Raw genomic sequence first — 23,347 nt, forward strand, 5'->3', positions numbered from 1 at the left:
AGTGTTCCAGAGCAGACTAAGAAACTCTTTAGATGATCACAGAGTGCATCATGTCCTATAATTCACAGATAACATTTTCTGCCTCGTTTCTAGCATTCTGTGGTTCCTGGGCCACCAAATGTTTGTTACACATCTTTCTGGTGGTCAAAATTCTGCCCTGTCTTCTGGAGATGTTGGAACTGTTGAGGTCGCTGTTGGTGAGAGGCATGCCTGCTACAACTATTTTACAGAGAATAGCTAGTTTTGTGGTTAGCAGGGACTAAATAAAACTAAATGAAGGCAGTAGTTTTCATACTTAAAATTATGTATGTATGTCTGTATGTCACCAGGTCTTGTGGAGAGTAAAAGACAGAATAACTTGGCCCAAGAGAACTCTTGAAAAGGAGAGTTAAGAAGAAAAGCTTCTATCTTTCAAGACTGTCTAATCTGCTACCACCACGACCACCACCACCCATTCGAATGTTCTTTGAATTCATGGGTAGATGTTGATGTTTCCTTTTCGTGTTCTACTAGATTTTAAATGATTTGATTTTTGTCCACCTTAATCTCTTTCCCTTCACATAATTTCCAGTCTTCTCCACTTTTCTGTAAATGATATAATTTTATTCTTCCTTAAGGATGAATAAACTTTACAATGTATATGTGTGTATGTGATGTTGTGTGTGCAGGCACATGTGCATACATATGCTCATGCACACATGCACACAACTGATTTTCTTTATATATTTATTTGTTGCTGGGCACCTAGACTAGTTCCCATAGCTTGACTCTTGTGACTACTATTGCAGTCTATAGTAGTACACAAGCATCTCTGTAGTGTACCGACATTAGTTCCTGGTAGATTCCTTTCAGGTATGTACCCAAAAGTTATATAACTGGATCAGGCAGTAGTAGGTCTACTTTTGGATTGATTGGAATTTTTGTTTATTTTGTTGCTGTTGTTTGAGCATCCATGTTTATTTCCATAGTGACCACACTAGTTTACATTCCCAACAACAGAAAGTAATGATTCTTTCCTAAACACTCAGCAGCACTTGTTTTCTTGATATCAGCCATTGAAACCAGGATGAGATGGACTCTCAATGCAGTTTTACGTTTCACTTTTTTGATACCAATAGTTATTGAAGATTTTTCATATGTATATTATATACTTGTATTTCTTTTTTGAAAACTGATTAGTTTACTTATCTATTTATTGACTCGATTATTCAGGTTTAAGAGCTCATTAAGAAGTAAATTTAATTAGCAGTTGCCATTCTGATTTTTGAAGGTAACTTCACCATGGAAAGGGAAAGCAAAAAAAAATCGTTTGCAGGGTGAGAGAGGTCAACGTTTCCCAAGAGCAAGTCCTCAAGCTGATGAATAGAAGGACTTGTTCAGTAACTTTTTCTGGGTGCATTGACCACAATCAAGTACTGTCTATGTGAGGAACTGAAAACGTCAGTCTCCTAGAGTTGATGACATTTACTGGGACTGCCTCACAATATCTAATTTGAAGTATATAAAATAAAGGGCAATTTATTCAATTGTGATGAGAATTCTAATGCACAAATATCAAATATTCATTTTAAGATTTTCTGTAAGAAAAAAAATAGATAGGCGTCAGATTTGGATTCAATAATGGTTCAGTCAAAGAAAACTGCTGTTGGACATGTTCTGTGAAGAATAATGCCTCCATCTGTAGTGGCAGGTCCTCTCACTAGCACAGGAGAAATGCTGTCATATTCCACGTAACTCCTTTTTTGTCAATGTGCTTTCATATCCCAACTAGGCCTTTCCTTAAATATATTAATGTTCTATGACAACAAGGTTCTTACTAACTCAACCAGGTAACAATGTGGTCTCTAGGATGGGAAGAAACTTTTTTGACTAATCAGTTGTTTTGACTAATTTCAGATATGTTTTCTAGAATTAATTTATCTAATCAAGTTATCAATATATCTTTTAAAATAGTCTGATATTTTTTATTAATTTTTGAAAAAAAATAATACCAGGTGTATTAATTATATTCAACCACTCAACCTCTCCTAAATCCACCATCTCCTCCCTAGCTCTCTGTACTTTATGACCTTCTCTTTTGTTTTTAGAATAGATCATCTCACAGCAGATGTCCTTTTTCAATCATTCCAACCACCTCTTCCATGATGCTCACTGAGCCTTGGATGTAGGAGTTGTATTACAAATGTTTTAGTTGGGGTGGGTACACTATGGTAAGTTAATGGCTGTGCTTTGACCAGCTGTAGCTTTCAAATTATCAAAACATCTCTAGGTAAATCTTACTGTATCTCACTGTATTCTGATGTGGGATGTCCTTCTGTATGCTGTGAATATATGTTGCTTTTATAGGTTGATGAATAAAACTGTTTTGGCCTATGGCAGAGCAGAATATAACTAGGTAGGAAATCCAAACAGAGATACGGAGAGAAAGAAGGCAGAGTCAGGGAGACAACATGTAGCTGCTTAAGGAGTAAGATGCCAGAACAATGCCAGTAAGCCACAGCCACACAGCAATAGATTAATAAAAAAGGGGTTAGTTTAATTGTGAGAGCTAGTCAGTAATATGCCTGAGCCATTGACCAAACAATTACAATTAATATTAAGCCTCTGAGTGTTTATTTGAAATCGGAAGGTGGGAAAAAAAACCTCCATGTAAAGTATTCCATGTTTACTATTGGTATCTATGAAGTAACACATTGAAATCCGTCGATGATTATTAAGGGTTTTAGGTATAATGACCATTTAAAAGTCTTCCATTTTTTAACCTTCTAAAAGTACGAGGAAAGAGTCAAAATCTCCTTGAAAACAAAGCATGTTTAACTAAGGATGGATCTGTGATGGGTAATTTGCAAGTGGGAATCTACAGATTCCGTGTATTGTTGTCCGTGCTTACTCTCTAAACTCTGTCATGAGTAGCAGGGAGGTCATCAGCCTTAGTTATCCTGCAATTTCCCAAGCTTCCCTTGATGGGAATTAGTTTATGTGAGCAATGTGGGAAGCATCTGAGCAGCTGCTTCAGTATTATATCGCCAAACCCCCAACCTCTTCTAACTAATATTAAAAATAGAAATGTCTGCATTGTCCCCTGATGACGTCTGGTTTTATGCTAGCTTGCAAGTGTCTTGTGTTCATCATTTATAAGATCAGTTCATTGAACGGAATATGTCTTAAGTTTTTCCAAGTCACAAATTATGTTTATGAACTTACTGAAGATTTTCCTCTGACTTTTCTTCAAAATGATGCTCATATTTACAAATCTGTCTTTCCATTCAGCCACCTATCCAAATGAGTTTTCAATACATTTACTTTCTCATCATGGGTTTTTCTTTTCTGAAGCTCTTTTGCAGAAATGACCAGATTTTGCTAGCAATGTAAGACTCAAAGTCAAGATCTTTGGCATGTTTAGAAGCCATTCTTCCCCTATGTAGCAACTAAAATAAGAAGGATGAAGAAGCTATTCATACAGGATGTAAAAATAGCAGTGAAATATATGGTTTAGAAGGGAAAACATCTTCGTGAGCGTTACATGCCTGCCACTTTAAACTACTGAGAAAATAGTGATGCTTATATAAAGTGTATAGATCACCAACCAATGGGATACATTCATGAGATTCAAAAATTACATGTAGAAATTGCTCCGCACCAAAAAACATTCATGTAATTAGACAAATACTTGAGAGCACTGTTGAATCTTTTGCACTTCCTTGTTCTGTAAATGCTCATATTCAAAACTCAAAACATGCCTCACTTAGAACAACATATGGCATAGCTAAATCTCAAGTTTTTAATTTAGAGCCCTTTTTCTGTCACTGTCCCAGGATACAAAATACAGCTGAGAACAAAGTAGAGCATAAAAACAAACTTTCCTTCCCTGGGCTCAGATAACAGACATGTAGCCAAATGGAATGTTACCAAGCCTTCTAAAATGAGCAGCATGGTAAGAGTGCTCTCCCCTGGGGACTGCATGGAAATGAGATGTCTACCAAGAGGGTTCTCTAAGAAAAAGCCCTGGTTTAAAGGCAAAGGCAGAAAACTGCAGACATCTAAGAATAGCTTAAACTGAAAAACTTGAATTTTCCCCAAAGATGATAAAAAAAAATTAAATTTACTGAATTCCTATGATTCATTCTTTCAGCAACATTTATAGGTTGTAAATAAAGTGCCAAGAATTGTGTTAGATGCTTTCAGATGAACTGTCTCCTTAGTCAAGCATGATATGAAGTACAGACTAATTTGTCACTTGATGGTGTGCCTAGAGTCACACAATTAATAGAGCCTTTTATACAAGAGGTATCTAAGAGTGTGCTGTGTGCTGGGGCTTTTCTATGTGCTAGGGCAGACAGTAACAAGCCTGGGGAGGAGCACTAATTAAGGTCATTATGCCACATGGACCAAAGTTTACAGTTAAAAACTTTAATGTTCCAGAGTCGATTCTCATGTGCTTGAGAAAGCTGATTGAATGCCAAGTTTCCCAAATTCTCAGTTAGTAACATTGTGTTAGTAGACTGAAATAGGTCAGCCTAACCTCATTGTGACCTTTGACCACAATCAAACACAATGGAGTGGACATTTGCTTTTGTGTTTATTTGCTTTCCAAGAGACACTAGTTAAACATTTACTAGCTTGGCATTGCTTATTAAATCTGACTATTGAGTAAGCTCCAACCTCAAACTTGAAAACTATCTTCATTATAACCAAGAAGACGAAGTTTAAATTTATTCCCAGATTCTGTCCTGTTCTAGGCCAAAATTTGGCAGAGAGGGGAAGAAGCAATTCTTTAGATCCCAATTCCCAGAGTGTAGCTTGAAACCCTAGATTCTTCCAATTCTCCTCATATCCCAACTTTTATTATGTGATAAGAAGTTCAGGTGAACACATATGGATGTTCTAGTATATTCCTTTAATCCTATCGATCTGTATCCCACATAAATGTAGAGGTGTTCTTGACCATCTACTTAGACACATTACTAGAAGTGTAGAACAGCTTCAGTAAACAGAAAGAAGGGGATGGATAAGCTCAGACCTGAGAAGCAGAACTACATCTTTGGAAACCTAATATATCTTGCTCTAGGTTCCATAACATTACCTAGAATGGAGGGACGGTGTAAACTTTGACTAGGTTCTTTGGTTTTCTTTGGTTCCATAGATAAACCAACCTTTAGTTCATGGTATGATGGAGGCCTGCTAAAGCACAGGCCCCAAGGTGCTGGTCCCTAATGCCTGATCTAAAAATGGTGCCAGGGAAGAGTGGTGTTCTGTTTGTCTTCTTGTTTTACTTATCTAACTATCTGATTGTGGGAATTCTTTGTTTAAAATTAATGGATTTGGGTTTTTTTTTTTTCTGTTTTTGTGTTTTGAGACAGGGTTTCTTTGAATAGACTTGGCTGTCTTAAAACTAGCTTTGAAGGCCAGTGTGACCTCCAACTCACAGAGATCCACCTTCCTCTGCCTCCAAATGCTGGGATTAAAGGTGTGTGCCATCACAGCTTGGTCATCTACATTTAAATTTTTTTCAACTTTACCTATTGATAAATTTGTTGTTTCTTTTATTTACACATAACATTAGAAGACATAGTCAAGTGACTTATTGTTTTCCAACAACTTTTTTATTATAGTATTTTTATTGTCTTAATTTTAAAATTATTTATGTTTCCTCCTTCTAACCTTTCCTATATATCCTTTGTTGCTCCTTTTCAAATTTTTGGTCTCTTTTTTTTCTAACAATGCTTTTTTAAGCTGGAAATGAATGTGCTTAATTTATTCCACTAATAGTTACTACAGTACAAGAGATGAAGTAAAAGTCACTTGTGTCTGTTTGATTTGTGTCATGAATTATTAAGGCATAGTTAATTAATTCTTTCTGGCGTTTCTATAGCTTCTGCTCCCATGAGTTTTCAGTGTTGACAGCATTTAGGATTGCACCCAGGTCTACAGCCTTCTTTTGTGGGTGTAAACCGAACCTGCTATTATTTTCCAGGACACTGGGTATCAGTAACTTAACTTGCAGACTTGGAAAAGGAAGTCAAATGGAAGAAATGATATGGGGACACAGTTGATATTTTCTATGAAATCAGTTGACAAGGCATTGTGGGGATGTGGGAGACATTACTGGAGGTCACCTGCGAGCTGGGCAGCATGACTTCGCTCTTTGGTAAATAAGGCTTTGTTTATTTTTGTCTCAGTCTCCCGGCACTGAGTCCTTGAGGCAAGAAGCAACAAGTTACAGCCTGAGATGCGGTGTATCTTCTTGAGAAGTCTGACGTTGGTGGGAGGAGGCCAGAGGACTGCTGATCACTTTCTAGATTTTAGTTGCCACCCAAAGACTTGATTTTAACATAATGGCTAAACTGTAAGGAACCGGGTCTTGGGAACTGTCCAAGAAATCCTGTGTACTACGCCCTCCCCCAAGTGAAAAGCTTGTCAGCCAAGCTCTGTATCCCTGGCAAATGGCCCATCCTGGCCTTTCCCTTTTGTTACCCTACGGGCTCTGTGTTGTGAGTCAAATCACTGGGCAACCAAGTATCTTCCGAAAAGCCCGAGGCTCTCTAGCAGCTACTGTTTACTCCAGACCAATCTGGAGAAAGGGAAACTATCTAGCAAAGGGAGGCTCTTCCCAGCCTTCTGTGCAGACCCGTAGAAAGACCTCTCTAAGAACAGTTCTCTTGGAATAGTCAAGGACCAAGTAGAAGCTACTGCGCCTGTGCTCAGGTGAGAGCTGACAGCTCCTCCCTGCTAAATGCATAGATTTCTTCTCCAAATCTGTTTTGCAATAGAAGAACTGCCACTGTGAACAGGTGGGAAAGAAGTAGTGCCTATCTGTGTGTTCCTGTGGCTGCAGCTGGCTCAGGCATAGCAGACAAGACAGGTGAGAAACGCTTTTCCTCCTCTCTGTTGGTTGGGAACTGGGGCAACACTTTGTTGGAGCTGTGGGAGTTTATGGCTTCTAGAAACCTGTTAGAGTACTTTCTCTTGCTTACTGCTTCCCCTGTGGACGATGAGAACTCTTTATTTTGTTTTAGTGTTGCTGCTATTGTTGTCAAATGTCCAATCAAAGAAATGGCTGTACCTTCATATCCAGCTACCCTTCCTCTTCAGCCAGCCTCAACCTGTGTCTGGGGGCAGGGCCAAAGCAGTCACAAAGATCACAGTGCCTTGCAGGGAAAGTGCACCAGCAGAGTGGAAAGTGGAGGCAGACGTGTCTGGAGCAAGGTTTCTGCTCCAAAGGGATATGGGACCAAGGCTGTGGCTTCCTTTATTTGATATGTTCTGTGTGGTTTGGTCCCAGAGGATGTATAACAGAGATGATGGAACTCTACTCTCTTATGTGAACTGCCCCTGGATTAAGTTCTGTGTCCAGAGAAAGAAAGAACGTCTACATCAAACTCCAGGAATACGTCATCCACAGCCCTGGGCTGCAGTAGGATGAACCATCAGGCATCTGGAATAGGCTTGATTTCTGGAATGTAGTGGATCTGATTGCTTCTTGGCAGCTAGTCTTTTCCAATTATGTTTGGCTTAGTCTGATTGTCAAATTACTTTGCAATCCCCAAACTGATCCAGGATGTCTGTAGAGGGGACAGAGACAACTCTGTCTACAAAGCTGATTGCCTGTGATGGAAGGAAAGTTCTAATGAAATTTTTTGAACTGTTTTTTCAATAATCCACAATCCAGTCAAAAGGAAGGCCACGAATACTATTCCTTGGCCCTTTGTTGAACCAAAAGAGCCAAAAGTAGCATGCTTCTCTAAAATGCTGGTCAACTAAGGCTAGCCTGCACAGTTTTACCTTACTCCCATGATGCAGCTCAAGGAAAGATATTTATGTAATTTGAATAGATTTAATTAAAAATACAAGATTTTTCATAATTAATGTGTGCTGGATTCACAGAATTTAGAAATTCTTTTTTGTACTCTCATTCTGTCAGTAAACAAGAAGCTTCATCATTTCACTTCTTATTGAATTATGGAAACTCCACTGTGGTGAAGTTAACATTTCCTTTTTACGAAGCATGAAGGATGTTTCTGAATGAAATCTGATGCTTTCAACAAGCTACCAAGCAGAACAGTGGGCTTCTTCAAGAGCACCAAGTGGTTTTCCTAATGGTTCCACAGAATTCACTATTTGTGTGAGAATACAGTCAGGAATGAGCATATGCCTCAGTCACTTATTCAAGCAAGTTAAAATTAGAAATAAATTTTAACAATTTGAAGCCCTTAAGTTAAAAGTCTATAGGTAGCAGATATCATGAGTCATAGAAAGTATGTTCAATATTATCTAGGCACCATGAACACAACCCGGTCAACAGCAACTTTTCCAGATACAAACTGTATGATTGAAAAGTTGAACTGTAAGTGAATAACATTTTTAAGCCTCAGTGATATAACGATTAGAAATTTAATGAAAACCTCTTTTTACTACTCTTTTCTCCAAAAATAAGACAAAAATAAAATTTCTGACAGTGAGGTTAGCTAAGCAAAATCATTGAGAATGAGCCACTGCTTTATAGAGATAGCTGATCCAAGCTAGTGGGAGCCCACGGGCTCTGGACTGATAGCTGGGGTTTCTGTATGGGACTGAAGTAAGCTCTCTGAATGTAGGTGACAGCTATGTAGCTTGATCTGTTGTTGGGGGGAGCTGGCGTGGGACTACGATTTATCCTGGGTGCACGAACTGGCTTTTTGGAGCCTATTCCCTATGTTGCGATAACTTGCCTTGATACCGGTGGCGTGGAGAAAAAGAGGGAGGACTGGAGCTAGTAAGTAAAATTTTTAAAAATTAAGTAATGAAAATAGTACCATGTTAATAAACTGAAATTATTCCCAGGAAGATTATATGATCACAAATTTTCCACCATGCAGTAGTTATGTCAAAATTTCCCTGAGGATGAGCAGATGGAAATTCACAGACATTGACATCTGATGAGTCCATGATGGTCTCGTCTGCTGCTACTAAATATCCTGCGGGGTTAGTGGTCTACATTTTACCCTGCAGTTCTGTGTATACTTACAATGAAGTCCCTGCATCATAATGTCAGTCCTCCTTAGACATTATTACTCAACTTGGTCATGCGATTTCTGTATTCTCTTTTATTAGAATAGACCTTTTTTTACCTAGCGTGACTAATGGGCAGAGGTTTAAGGTAATCTCCCACTAACAGAGTGAGTGTGGATAAACCACACGGAAGATTTCTTTGCCTCCATTTTCCTGCCTGACCCTGTATCTAACAGCGACACTGAATGTAGGGACATCACAGGTTGTTTCCTCCTGACTCTAAAAGTCCCAGTTCTAGCATTCAGATTCTTTTTCAGACCAGCACACAAACTAAGTTTCATAGTTGTTTTCTTTTTTTAACCAAAGAGAGCAAGAGAAATTGGTGATAAATTTCAAAATATAAATTAAAAAAAAAAAAACAGAAAAATGACAAAACTCACACCTATTTCTGAAGTAGGATGACATCAAAACAATTTAGTTGTGCCAAACAGAATTCCCAGGTAAAGTCCCTGGAGAGAGAAACTTGGGCAGATGACTAAGAAGGGAACATACACACGGTAACACTGTGGATGGAGTGGAAAGAAAACTCCTCCATCAGATAAGACACTGCCAGGACCCAAGGGCTGTTTTCAGGCCAGGCAGGACTGCTCTTTCCCACCACACCCAATATAATGTTTCACAAGCTAATAATTCTTGTTAAAAATAATAATAAACATAAGATAAATATTTTCATTCTACAAGTGGTGTATCTACTGTTTTCCTTTTCTTCTTAGAAATATAATAATGTGTCACTAAGCAAATTCCCACGATGCCTTACTAAGCTCAATTGGAAGTTGGGTGAGGTAGAAACAGAGCTCAGCAAATCCTGTGTGTAACAAGTCTGTGGCTTTTCAGAAAGTTGTCTTTTAAATATCTATGACCTTCAGTGGTCTTTTTCTTTATAATTCTTCATATTTACCCCAGTAAAAGCTGAAGCTAGCCAAGAAAAATAAGGAAAGTATTGCCTACCTCGCCATGTTTTGTTCAAATTATTGTTTACATTCACCATGAAGCTAAGACTATGAATTCTAGAAACGTCCCAGCAAGTTCCCACATAGATATCCAGATTGTTGTATTTTAGTAAAACCTAAGTCCTGGTGGTTCTTCCATGCCCTCCCCCAGGGATCCTCCATTGTACACACTGCTGATGTCTGGGGCTCTTCTTTCTTCTTCCCCCTGGCTATATATCACTTAACCAGATGGGTTCTGGGCAAGACTCAAGTTTCGCTAATGACTGGAAACACAATTTTACCTCTCTTGTCTGAATGCTCTAAATAGAGGAGAAGGAAAAAATTCAGAAGAGTTAGATGAAAACTTCAAAATAGACTGGAATGAGATTAGTACGTGTTGAGGCAGATGCCTGCAGTACTGATCACTTCACCGGTGGATTTTCTCAGGTTTTTGTGGAAGTTGGCAGCAGGGCATAACACCATCTTTAAGTACAGAAACCATGTTCACCATGATGGAAAAATCTGTCCTATATGAGTATCCATTAAGTTAGAATGTTTCAAATGCCAAATGGAACAACTATCATTTCGATCAGAAATCTTTAACAGGAGCTCCAGATATAGCTCGGCACGTAAGAGGGCTTACTGCTCTATCTGAGGATCGAGTTTACACCCCAGAACTGTAGCTCCAGCTCTAAGGGATCTAACGCCCCCTTCTGGCCTCCATGGTCATCAGCACATACACTTAAATAAAAATAAATCTTTTTAAATGAGCATATTAATAAATACATAATATAGATGAGCTAAGTTTAGAACACATGCCAACACACATGAAACCTGGATGATAAAACAAAATGAGAAAATTTTTATTCTTAAAGTAGTTTCTACGATCCTACAAGAGTGTTCAAACGTTTTGCATTGTGGCACATTGCAATCTGCTAGCTAGTTATTTTTCACCTTCACACAAGCTGCAGTCACCTGGGAAGACGGAGCTTCAGTTGATGAAATGCCTGTGGGCAAGTCAGTGAAGGTTTTTTTTTTTTTTTTTTTTTTTTTTTTTTTTTTTTTTTTTTTTATCACTGATTGATGTGGGAGGGCCCAGCCTACCTAGGCACATAGTTCTGAGACATATTTTTTTTCAAAAGTAAGCCAAGCAAGTACTGAAAAGAGTTCCTCCATCATCTTTATTTCAGTTCCTTTCTACAAGTCCCTGCCTTGAGTTATTGTCCTGACATCCCTTTGTGATGGACTATAAGATGAAATAAACCCTTTCTTTTCCAATTGGTTTTGTCTTGGTCGTATTCACAGCAATCAAAAGCAGAGGAGGACACTAACTATATGTATACCCAGAGTGGGATAGTTCAATCATAGGCAGTTCAATTCTTAATATTTTTGAAAAGCATACACTATTTTGCTTAGTATTTGTACGAATTTATAGCCCTCAGCGTTCATCTTCCCTATCTTTGCCAACGCTTAGACATTCTGTAATACTGACTGAAACAAGGGCAAGGAGATTTCTCAGAGTAGTTTGAGTTTGTAGTCTCTGAACATAACTGATAAATTTTTTTACAGACATGCTGGCCATTTTTGTATCTTCTTTTGAGAAATGTCTGTATAGGTTTTCCTCTTATTATTTCTTCCTGCTGCATTGTGTGCTTCTTAAACTTTTTGGTTGGAAGACCCTTGTCTGAGGTATGGTTTGCATACATTTACAGTTTTGAATCTTATGCGTCAGTCTATTTCAGTCTAGTGTGTGTGTGTGAGAGAGAGAGAGAGACAGAGAGACAGAGAGAGAGACAGAGAGAGAGGAAATTTATTAGTTCCTCTTACTTCAATCTTTTATCCATTATGAGATGGCTTTGTCTATGTTCTGGAAGAAGAGTCCAATTTCGTTTCTTCCCAATATTGACAACCAGTGCTCCCAACACTATTGAAGAGACCATTTTTTCTCTGTTGAATGTCTTGGATAATTTACCAAAACTGTGTTGACATTAGATTCATGGGATTACTTCTGGTCTCACTAGCTTTTCAGTTTTCACGTCATTGCCATGCTGCTTTTGTCACTATAGCTTTACACTGTATTTTGAAATCATATGGTATGGTACCTCCAGTTCTGTATTTCTTTCCTGGCTTGTTGCTTTGACTATTTAGAAACTGTTGGGCTGCCATACAAATGTCAATCATTACTTTTCTATTGCTCTGAATCATATTATTGGTATTATAATATGAATTTCACTGAATCTGTGTTTTTAGTACCATGGGCATTTTAACAGCATTGACTCCCAGCTCATGAGTAAATGCTATTTTTTCCACCTCCTACAATTGTCTTCAAATAATTTCACAGTTGTCTTAGAGTTTCAGTGTATAGATTTTATCTCCTTGGTTAAATTAATCCCAAGTCTTTTAATTGATTATACTGTAAGTAGGATTGTGCCTCTTATATTATGAATATGCATATGCTGGCTTTGATTTCTGAAATATTACTATCTCCTTTTAGAAAATGTTCCCTATGTGGAAGCAGCCAAAACATTTTACTGGCCAGATTTATATAACACACACTAATCTTAGTAATAGAAGAAGCAGAAAATGTAACTATGTCCTAAGTTTACTGAAAAATTAATATTATATTAGTGAGTAAGCAAAATAAGGTAGAATCAGGGTGTATAAAGCAGTATTGGTCACAGATCCTTATAGAGTAAATGAAATGATGCTCTCTAACAATTATTGAAACCATTTGACACCAGATTTATCTTGATTGCTTTGTATTCCTCTTAGTTTCCCTTGTGGTGTAGAATGTCATGATCCTCTGTGTACCTTCTAATGCCACGTGTACAAAGCAGCATTACTATACATGAGTGCTGAACTGTCACCTCTCCAAGGAAGGGAAAGAGTGCTCCTTTCCACATTGAAGCACCACTGTACACTACACTGCACTGAAGAAGAGAACAGATGGACTTAGAAAGGACCGCCACACTGCTGCTCTTGGCCAGACTGTTCCCACAAACCACTTTTATAAATGCCTTGAGCTAAGAATAGCTGCTATATTTTGAATGAGGTTTAAAAATTAAGAATATAAAAGGGAAATTATATGTTCCCTACAAACTGAACAGTCTCTCAGCCCTTTTGTAGAATCTATTTGGTGACTCCTGACATAGAAAACAATTGAGCTCTGTCTTTTATAAAAGAGTTTATTTATTTTTAATTATGTATATGTGTGCATGTCTGTGAGTAGGTATGTGTAGGTGAGTGAGAGTTACCAAGGATGTCGGAGCTGTTGTATTCCTTGTTGCTGGAGTTATAGGTTGTTATGAATCACTTGATGTGGGTGCCAGGAACCGAACCAAGATCCTCTGAAAAGCAGTATACCTCTAAACCACTGAGACTTCGAATCTATCTATCTATCTATCTATCTATCTATCTATCTATCTATCATCTATCTATCTATCTATCTTGTCCTTGTATTATATGTCACAAAAAATTGTGCAATCTCAGAGTTGCTGACTGGAATCACCACTGTTCTTTGAACCTGTGCCTGTGGGAACTGCCCACAGCCTCCACCACCTCCCATCTGGAACACAAAGTGTGCTATCTATTCCACAGAGGAGCAGACTTGCTACAGTTATCTACAAACACACATGCTAAATTTCGAAGTCTAAATTAAATTATAAGTTTAATGAACAGTTTGCATGAAAATGCTCTCCTGTCGTTAACATTTAAGAAAAGCTTGGGTGTGAGTTCCCAAGCAAGCATACACACTTGAGGCCCAATGAGTTGTCTCTCTTCTACTTAGAGACTGTGTAAACTCAGTGTACTTGAACTAAATAAAGAAAGCAAACTTCCTGTCTTGGCTCAACTCTATAATCAGAAGAGATCACCAAAGCTGCTTGATTTGTGAAATAACATGCAATACAATCACCTAGAAGTTGACTACTTAAATATCATGAAAAGACTGTAAATTTACTTTAATATGATACAAAACATTCCTTAAATTTCAAGAAACTCCGGAAGTGCCTTTGTCTTGCTTGGTAAGTTTCTGGTGCTGGTTCGGTTCCTGGTATATATTGAAGGGGTTGTATAAGCAGACACTGTGCTGTGTGTTGTCCTTTTGTCGCAAGGTAACTGTCATTTCGGCTGTCCTGTCACCTGCTGTTAGGATAGTAAAAGACATCAATGTCCTCTGGAAAAACTTAAAGCATTCTAGTTCTTTGGCATACATTTATTTTATTTTATTTTTATTAAATTCTACTCTTTGCACACATGTTGAGAATTGCAGAAAAAATATATCCACAAACTTAAGTCTATAACATTGCACCATTTCTAAAAATTAGGTATACACTCACAATTGACATAAGATTGACACTGAATTGCGCAGTGCAAGCAGCCCAGCTCCTTTCTTTGACTAGATTTCTTTCCCCATAATTATTGCCTTGCTACAAATTTGGTACATTTCATAATAAAAAGAAATCATACATTCCCAGTCAAAATGTAGATACATAAAACTACCCCATAAACACTCAATACAAAGTAAGACATTCCAAATGAGCAAAGGGAGAAAACAAACCCGATAAGTTTTATTGAAGGACTTCGGTATTTTGATATTCCAATGAGACAATATACTGTGCAAGTAAAAAGCAAATAATAGAACAGAAACAGCACCATATTCTCAGTCTCATTGCCCTTCAAGCGAATTAATTGCATTAATAGTCCCTTGGTGGTCATTGAGAATCATGGAAGCATGTTTTGTTTCAAAAAGCCAGGTGCAGCTGTCATCAGTCAAAACAGCGGAGGCCTGAGCGAGGTCCAAAGCTCAATAGCAGAGTACCTGTCTTGCCTGGGTAGAGCTCTGGGCTCAATCATCAGTACTGAAAAGTCAAAACAGGGAGGCAAACATTACACTTTCCACTTGCCGGGCAATTTTCCACAGTTTTTCTACAAACATAGCTACATAAATGGGGGTATCATTGGTTCTCACTTTATCATCTAAAATTTCTATTAAGAGAACAAGGAATTCTTTCCATTGGGTGCTGATGTAGCATTTTTATCATAAAGCTAGCCACCCTGTTTCTGTTTACACCACGTGAAATATTCTAATCAGAACAAAGGTCCCAGCATTGGTCAAGCCGCAGGCTTACACCGCTGAGCAGAAAGTAGAGGCCAGAGTCCACTTGTATTATCGTAGAAATCAGGCTCAGGTACAGTCTGCCTGCTATTGCTTTTAACACTGCCTTGTCATAGCAGGTAGCTGGTAGAATTTATCTTCAAAGACCAGAAACATGCACTGTGCCATCCTAAAGGCAGAAGCAGTGGACGGGGCTCATCTGCTGCAGATCTCTTGGCACGATGGAGCAGAGTCTCTCTACCCAGCAGTGTGGCTGAGAGACAACTGCCAGTGTTCAGAATGCTACCTGCATTCTGCAAAAGCTCGGAAACTTCTCCTGGAAGCTCTCGACGTGAACATTAGAATCAAAGACTTGTCATTTGACCGGAAAAAGGTAACTATCTCTAGTGACCTATCCCTTCTCTTTTGAGTTAAATCGAGAGTTTAGTTTATAATAATGTAAATCAATCTACTTTAACTCATCATATATAGAGCAAACCATCCCTGTGGGAATGTTTGTAGAGTGTTTGTGATACAGAGTGGGCATATTCAGTGGGAAAATCTGCTGTTGTTAGAACAGATAAAATATTTTCCTTTTCTTTTTCTTTTTAATGTGTATTCTGCTTATTTTAACTGAATTTAAAGTACATCACCTATGTCCAACCCGTCATATTTCCCATTCCCTCTCTCAAACTGTTGGCCAGTTTTTCTTTAGTATCATTATGCATACCTATGCACATATAAATATAGAAATACAACCTGTTGCTGTACTCTGGTTTCTCTTCAAAATGTATAAATTATTTGCCTTTTACTCCTATCATTTTAAGAAAATGTCCGGCCGGACGGTGGTGGCGCACGCCTTTAATCCCAGCACTCGGGAAGCAGAGGCAGGCGGATCTCTGTGAGTTCGAGACCAACCTGGTCTACAAGAGCTAGTTCCAGGACAGGCTCCAAAACCACAGAGAAACCCTGTCTCGAAAAACCAAAAAACAAAAAACAAAAAAAAAGAAAAGAAAATGTCCAACTTTGCTCTTTTTGCTTTTAGTGGCAACGGCCTTGAAACACAATCATGCAATTTATATCATAAAACCAGTGTATCTGGCACTCAGTTTACTCCTCTATCGAGCCAGAAAAACATGGAATTTGTTCACATAAATATGAGAATTCAGTGAGATAATCTTGGTAGAAATGTTTATCATACTCCCTAGCATTGAACACCAACTCAGAAATCACACTGATTAGTATTATTTATCCAAACTAGTGAGTCGGTGTATAAGAAGTCAAGCCTTAAGAGCATTATTCAAGATCAACCAGCTATGATATCAACCATTTTGCTCTCTTCCTTATTTCCAATTTCTCACCAGAAGAACAAACGTCATCAGAAAACCTGTCCTTTCCCCATTATTTCATTCTCTCAGCTTGAGTCCTCTATTCCCACTTCTCTTAACAGCCTTGCCCTCTCATAGAAACTTTGAGGATCACATATTTAGAGTATGTAAGGCAGAAATGTCAGGTGAGCAAAACTCTAGTTCTTACACATTGTTTCATCGGCCTTAGGCACCAGAAGTAGACCTTTGGCTTGTGAGGGAAAGGAAGAGTGATGTTTAATTGTATTCGCTGGTAATTTTAAATAACATTTAGAAGAAAATAAACTGCAGAAGGCAGAAGTGTATAGTTGTGCAATGGACAAATAGATGATAATTGCTTTCTGTGTTGTAAGGTTTATATCACATGGCCCAACGAGCATTACAGTGAATTTGAAGCAAATTGGCTGAAGAAAAGATGTTTTTCCCAACAGGCCAGAACAAGACTCCAAGAAGAACTGTTTTTACCAGGTAACATTGCCATCATCTGAAGTCTGTGTTAAAATCTTATAGTAAGAATTACTTGAAGAGAATTACTGTTATTTGAGTTGGGTGTAACTATGGGACACTGTTTAATGATGTTATATACACATATATCACAAAATGATCGGATCAATGTAATGAGTATTTATATCTCTATCTCACTTTCTAAGGATTTGCTTATGAGAAAGTTCAAGCCTTTGTATCTTGGTTAAAATAATATTGTAATTTATGAGAAATTTTTAACATGTTAGTAACATGTTAAGTAATCATTTGGGCAAAATAGAAAAGGAGAACAGAGCAGATGTCAACATTCTAAAGCCCTAGCAGGAAAAAGGACAATGGACTTGGACTTTCTCATCTACAGATAGACTGGAGGTCTAAGATGTTGCCTTTGTGCCCTCTGCAAAGGAGCAGAGTAAACCAGAGAGAGTTTGCCCTTCTTAACAAGGCCTAAAGTCAAAACAGCACAAAATTCACAAAGGACACTTCTTACCCGGGTGAGATTATGTGAGTGAGGCTGAGAATCAATGAGCGCAGAATTGAGCTTGCACAGGACTGTGTGTGCGTGTGTGTGTGTATGTGTGTGTGTAAACCTGTTTCTCTAGAGCACATTTATATAAGTCTCCAGAAAATCTGTGAAGAGAAAAAATGTTTAGAGAAAATCAAAAGATAAATTCAGTAGCAAAGGGCAGGGAGGGGAGTGTTATCTCTCAGAGCATAGGTAAAACAAATGCTGAAAACAAATCTGTAATTTAAAATAAAACTTCTAAGAAACGCACAGTAACACAGGACAAATGGAAATGTTGGCGAGGGTGATATCTTTCATAGTGTTCTACAGATCACGACCTATGGCTGTGCAGGTCAAAGGCAAACTCTAGCGTGCATGAGTTCTGCCTGTCTGTTGGAGCCCCGACTGCCACAAGTACATTGGCCCAGCACATTTTGCTGAATCTTCTTTCCTCTGTCAACATTTATCAGACCACCACCCCTTTCAGGAACTGATCACTTGGGTGAATTCTACGCCACCTTTTTGGGGACCTTTAAGTCTTTTACTAAAAGTGGTTCTTTTTTACTCCTTCCAAACTTCGCATGTGATAACTGTCTGGGATTTTAAAACTAGTCTTATAGCAGTTCAATGGAAGTAGAGATGTTGCTTATTATCACCTTGCTAAACAGCTTTCCTTTATCCTGGAGATGTCAGTAACAAGGTACCACCGTTTTTCCCTTCTCTTTAAGGCACATCAGTCTTGTCAAGAATTAAAGTCCTCTAAGGGTTTAGTTTCACCACTGTGACAGCTTACAAGGATTTGTTCCACTGTTATATCTGAACCAAGAATCCATTCTCCTTTATCTAGCTCTACTAGGTGATTGAAAATACATGAGTATACAGAGAAATTATTCTTTTTTCAAAGAGTCTCAATAACATAATTTCATAGCCATTGTCTGATTCAATAGCAATATCTTGAATGTGTTCTCTGGTATTCTTTTTTTTTTTTCTTTAACTCTACCCTAGTTTTGTAATCCATTTGGATTTTGCTTTCATTGCCTGCAAGTTCTTCTCTGTGTCATTTCAGGAAATAAAAGTCAACACTTTTTATTATCACAGCTTAAGCTCTTAAATGTTGGAAGAGGAATGGCCACACCTCCTGCATTAATATTTCCTGACAAGTTAAGTTTTTTATAGCTTACATTCCTCAGTACTACCAGGCAGTAGCAAGATGGAAATGATAGTACCTTCCATTAAGTAGTGGAAAAACCTGGTCACAGTGACAGCTTGTAAGCATGAATAACATAAGAAAACTGGCTGCTGGGTAGACACTGGAAAATGTTTTGATGCTTTAAAATAAGATTCATTTTAAAATTATATTCCCAAGCTGTGCAGTTGATGGGTAAAAGAAGACATTGATGGGCCAATTTTAGAGTACTGGTTGGGTGCCTTTTTGCCTGTAGAATTTAATACCCTGCTCCAATGTGTGTTTCCAAATATTAGTTCTCTGAAGCATGTAAACAAAGTAGATTCCATTGGGGAAAGTGCTTTGCTTTTTAGCCACAATAGCAATGTTCCTCCTCTGCTTCTCCCTTGGAATGAGGGCTGTGGTGCTTACAAAATCTGGAGTCCAGATGCACACCACTTTCCTTCTGTTGGCACAGGCTGCCGAACACAAAATGCAAGGATAAATGACAGTCAGCTGTGGACAGGACCAGACTGTCCCTCCAGGCTAAAAGGAAGATATGGAGAATAACCTTTCCCTCATGGATGTCCATTCAGCTGCACAGACATTTGGCATTTATTTATTTATTTATTTATTTATTTATTTATTTATTTTGCAGGCAATACCAAGGTTTAAGGAAATAGAAAGATAAAAAAGGAAGTCTGGACATAAAATACATTAAATACATTAAGACCATGTGCTGAAGACAATGACATAAAGCAAAGAATATGTATCAGTGAGAGTTTGATACTTACACTGAGTTTTAAACAATAGTTCGTCAGGCAGAGAGAGAAAGAAGAAAATCCCCACAGAGAAAAAGGCATGCAAAAAAAAAAAAAAAAACACAGAAGCAGAAAACAGAAGGATAAATTTAAGAAAGTAAAATGAGTTGGATATTGAAATTTCAGAGCAACAAAGATGTCAAAAGCCAGAGTAAGAAGTAGTTCGCATACACTGCTTGATCCACAGACTGAAGGCAAAGATCAGTTTTTTCCAAATATAGTTTTTTTCAAGTATACCATTCCATTTATCTCTCAGCTGATTGTCTATTGACAAACCAGACAAATGAGTTCAAGACCTTCACAGGTTTCAGATGCTTGCTGTAAGCTTTTCCTCTCTGTTGTATACCTTTGTGTTTGTCTACCTGCTTTTGATTAAATTAATGTATTATCATAAGTGACTCCAAGTCCATTAACTCCTCCTACTCTTGGATTTTTCTTTTACTTTAACCTGCCTCCTCTACAAAAAGGAGTAGAGGGATCAGGTTAACCTTGTAGAATGGCCTTGGTCATGGCTGTGTATCTATGAAGTGAACCATGGGAAGGGAGGAAAGGGGAGAAAGATGGCCACAGCATGCTCTACAAAAAAACTGTATGGAAGACAATCGGAGCTTAAGAGGCAGAGAAGATGAGCATAGAATTTGCATTTAGAGAAACATATTATTTACTAGCAGGAGAGTAGAGGGCAGTCCCTCTTCTCTAATCTCGATCATTTTAAAACTTGACTGTCAGTGCCTGGCATATGGTCATTTCCAGATAAATAAATGAGCAGATATTCAAAATGCATTTAAAGCATAAATTTTGTATCAGCAAGATCTATCAGTAAATAAAAGTACTTGCTGCATGACCTGAGTTGAACATCTACCACACATGGTTCATTTGTTCATTCATTGTCCTGATGGGTAACTCTTGAATAACAGGTGCCAAATACTTGGGTTGAAAATACAACAGGGAGCAAAACAGGAGAAGACGTTAGCCCTTGGGCATTTATATTTTTGTGGTGTAAGGGACCAAAAAATGTACAGACTTATCTATAATTTCTCCAAGAATGATAAGCACACAGTCACGAGCAAGTCCGTGAGTGTGGCGGTGAGAGTAGACGAGGTTTCTTTTCTGAGTTCTTTCGTTTTTCACACTAAAATGAGGAAAACCATCTGAGATGAAAATATACGAGGAAGTATGGAAACTTGAGACTAGAGAAAGTGATAAATAGCTAGAAGTCTTTGTGTGTTTTATAACTATAGATTCACGGCCATACAGTAAGAGCAGTCACTCCATTCTGTTTTCATCTTGACACATTCAGTACTTGCTGCTCAAAGGCAGATTCAGCCAGGGAGTGGAGCAGCTGTATCTCACTAGCATTATCTCATTCTATTTTCATACCTCAATAGGTTATTTTCTTGCCATGTTATCTAATGGAGGCTGAACATAGAGTTTCTTGTCTCCCAAAAGTCATGCAGTTGGAAGCGTTGAGCCCAAATTGGCCATTCAAATCTCAAGTCATTATCTTTTTTTTTTTTTTTTTTTTGGTTTTTCGAGACAGGGTTTCTCTGTGGTTTTGGAGCCTGTCCTGGAACTAGCTCTTGTAGACCAGGCTGGTCTCGAACTCACAGAGATCCGCCTGCCTCTGCCTCCCGAGTGCTGGGATTAAAGGCGTGCGCCACCACCGCCCGGCTCAAGTCATTATCTTTGACACAAGATCCTTGTCAGGTGGGACGTGCATCTTCATCTCTAGGTGAACTTGTGAATTTTGCAGTGAACCAGTTTCAGAAACGAAGTATGTGAATAATGGGGAGAGAATACTCAGATAATATTCAAATCCTATCTTTCTGGTTAACAGAAGAGCTAATATGAGCCAATGAAGTTAAAGCTGTTAAGAGATAGGAGCTTATATATTATAATATATACCAGTGAGCTCACTAAGGAGGCATGAATAAGACCAGTTACAAATATGTTCCATTGAGGAAATTGGGGGACTTTAACAAACTGAAACACATCCAAAAGAAAACAGAGAAGGCTGTGAAAGGAGTCTCACAAACCACAAAGCTGTTTGGGAGAAAGGGGGTTAGTCACCTTAGAGAAATAGTATATTAGCTGTCTCTATGACATCTCAAGGACTTCGGTATTCTGTGTGATTCTAAATATACAGCTGAAGTTCTAAAAGAACAGTGGCAGTGCTGGAGAGATGACTTAGTAGTTCATTATGCAGCCTGTTCTTCCAGTGAACCTAAGTTCAGGTCCCAGCTCCCGGACTGGACAGCTCACAAATGTTACTCCCACTTAAGGGAATCAAACACTGCTTCTGGTCTCTGTGGGAAGTCATACACATGGCATACACACACACACACAATACAACATAACACACACATGTGCATAAAAATAAAACTTTAAAAGAAAGGTGACAAATTGACTGCTTCCACATAAAGAGGAAGCTTGTGAAATTTGCTGTTTATCTGCAATTAACTACTCCATACATACATACATACCAAGCAATTAAAATCAAACTCTGTTCAGTGACCATATTATGAGTATTACTCGGGATAGCCACAGCAAAGGCAGAGAGTAAGGTGAAATTACATCTCTTGGAGTTGACTTCTTTTCAATGTATAACTCCTCTCCTCCATGTTTGGAGCCAGGGAGGTTGGGTATTCCATCAAGTTCAGACCCAAGTTAGCTAGGTGATGTTGGGCACTTCTCTGGGCTCTGGGCTCATGTCCATCTCTGTAAACAGGAGCAATGATAGTGCATACATTTTAAGAGTTGTTGTAAGGATTTCCTGAATTGACCAGTGTCTAGTGCTTAGAATAGTCTCTGGAATCCTAAGTGCTCTTTTCACCTTTAAACATTCTAGACATGCCACCTCATTGCTTTCTGTGTTGCACTCTTCACGAAGGTAGCCATTCTTGTCAAAGGCCTATGGATGTAGACTATTCCAGCATCATAAAAGGGAAAACGTGTTTCTCTTCTAAGAAGTTTAAACTTGTTTAGAAGCCTCATTTATATATTCACATATAATTCACTCTAGACTTTAGAGTTGGGTTGGAGAGATGACTCGGAGCTTAGAATGTCTGATTGCTCTTCTTGAGAACCAGGGTTCGATTCTTATAATCCATAGGGTGGCTTTTAATAATTTGTCACTCGAGTTGTAAGAGATATGATGCCCTTAGCTGGCCTTTGCAGCACTGCACACACACACACACACACATACACACACAAAGTACACTTACAAGGAGATCAAGTATCTGTACACATAAAAATAAATAAATAAATCTTTAAAATAAAATAAAAAGGAAAGATTTGAGATGTAGAGCACAATTTGATCTGCAAAGCCTGCTTTGTACTCTCCCCCTCATTCCTATTAACAATAGCATGATCTCTGTTGTCCATTGCTATCTGGTGGGAGAGGCAGAGATAAGGCGCTGTGTCTCAACTAGTTCCCTCTCCACTCCCAGAAGCTGTTTATCACTGTAACAAGCTTCACGGGCACTTGGCACAATAATTTTACTATTATATATTTGTGTTTGTTTCTTTATCTATCTATCCAAACTTCGAAGCAGGAAGCTCAATAATAATACCTGTCTTTAATTGTGAAGGTAATCTTTTTCAACAAACAGATGTTGAAAAAGATTTCAATATGAAATAAGCCCTGTGGTATGGTATGAAGGCTAAGCCAAGAAGACAGACACCTCACCCTTGCTTGGCAGACCCAGCATGCTTCCTCAAGCCAGCCATTTCAGAGGCCATTGCCACATTTCAGCCCATAACTGTGAAACTATCAGTCTCCCTCCCTGTATGAGGAAATAGTCTTAGCTCGAAAGACCCAGAAGTGGATGCCAGGAAGAGCAGCCCTCAATCAATAAAGAAGAGGAGTGTGATGTCCTCAGATTCTTTGCTCCATATTCAAGACACTAATAATGTGTACTGTAGTGTCTCCTAA

At 38.4% G+C, this 23,347-nt stretch overlaps 1 protein-coding gene across 1 annotated transcript in view; it reads left to right on the forward strand.

The window, feature by feature from the left end:
* The first annotated feature begins 6,660 nt into the window (after positions 1 to 6,660).
* Bbox1 (gamma-butyrobetaine hydroxylase 1) overlaps positions 6,661 to 23,347 on the forward strand; it is a 47,822-nt gene continuing 31,135 nt past the window's right edge. The window contains exons 1-3 of the mRNA XM_057780195.1: positions 6,661 to 6,862; positions 15,213 to 15,466; positions 16,793 to 16,907. Of these exons, the coding sequence (XP_057636178.1) occupies positions 15,248 to 15,466; positions 16,793 to 16,907 (334 nt within the window). The 5' untranslated portion in view covers positions 6,661 to 6,862; positions 15,213 to 15,247. The remainder of the gene's footprint in view (positions 6,863 to 15,212; positions 15,467 to 16,792; positions 16,908 to 23,347) is intronic.

This window comes from Chionomys nivalis, chromosome 9 (assembly GCF_950005125.1).
Source record: "Chionomys nivalis chromosome 9, mChiNiv1.1, whole genome shotgun sequence".
NCBI classification, from domain to species: Eukaryota; Metazoa; Chordata; class Mammalia; order Rodentia; family Cricetidae; genus Chionomys; species Chionomys nivalis.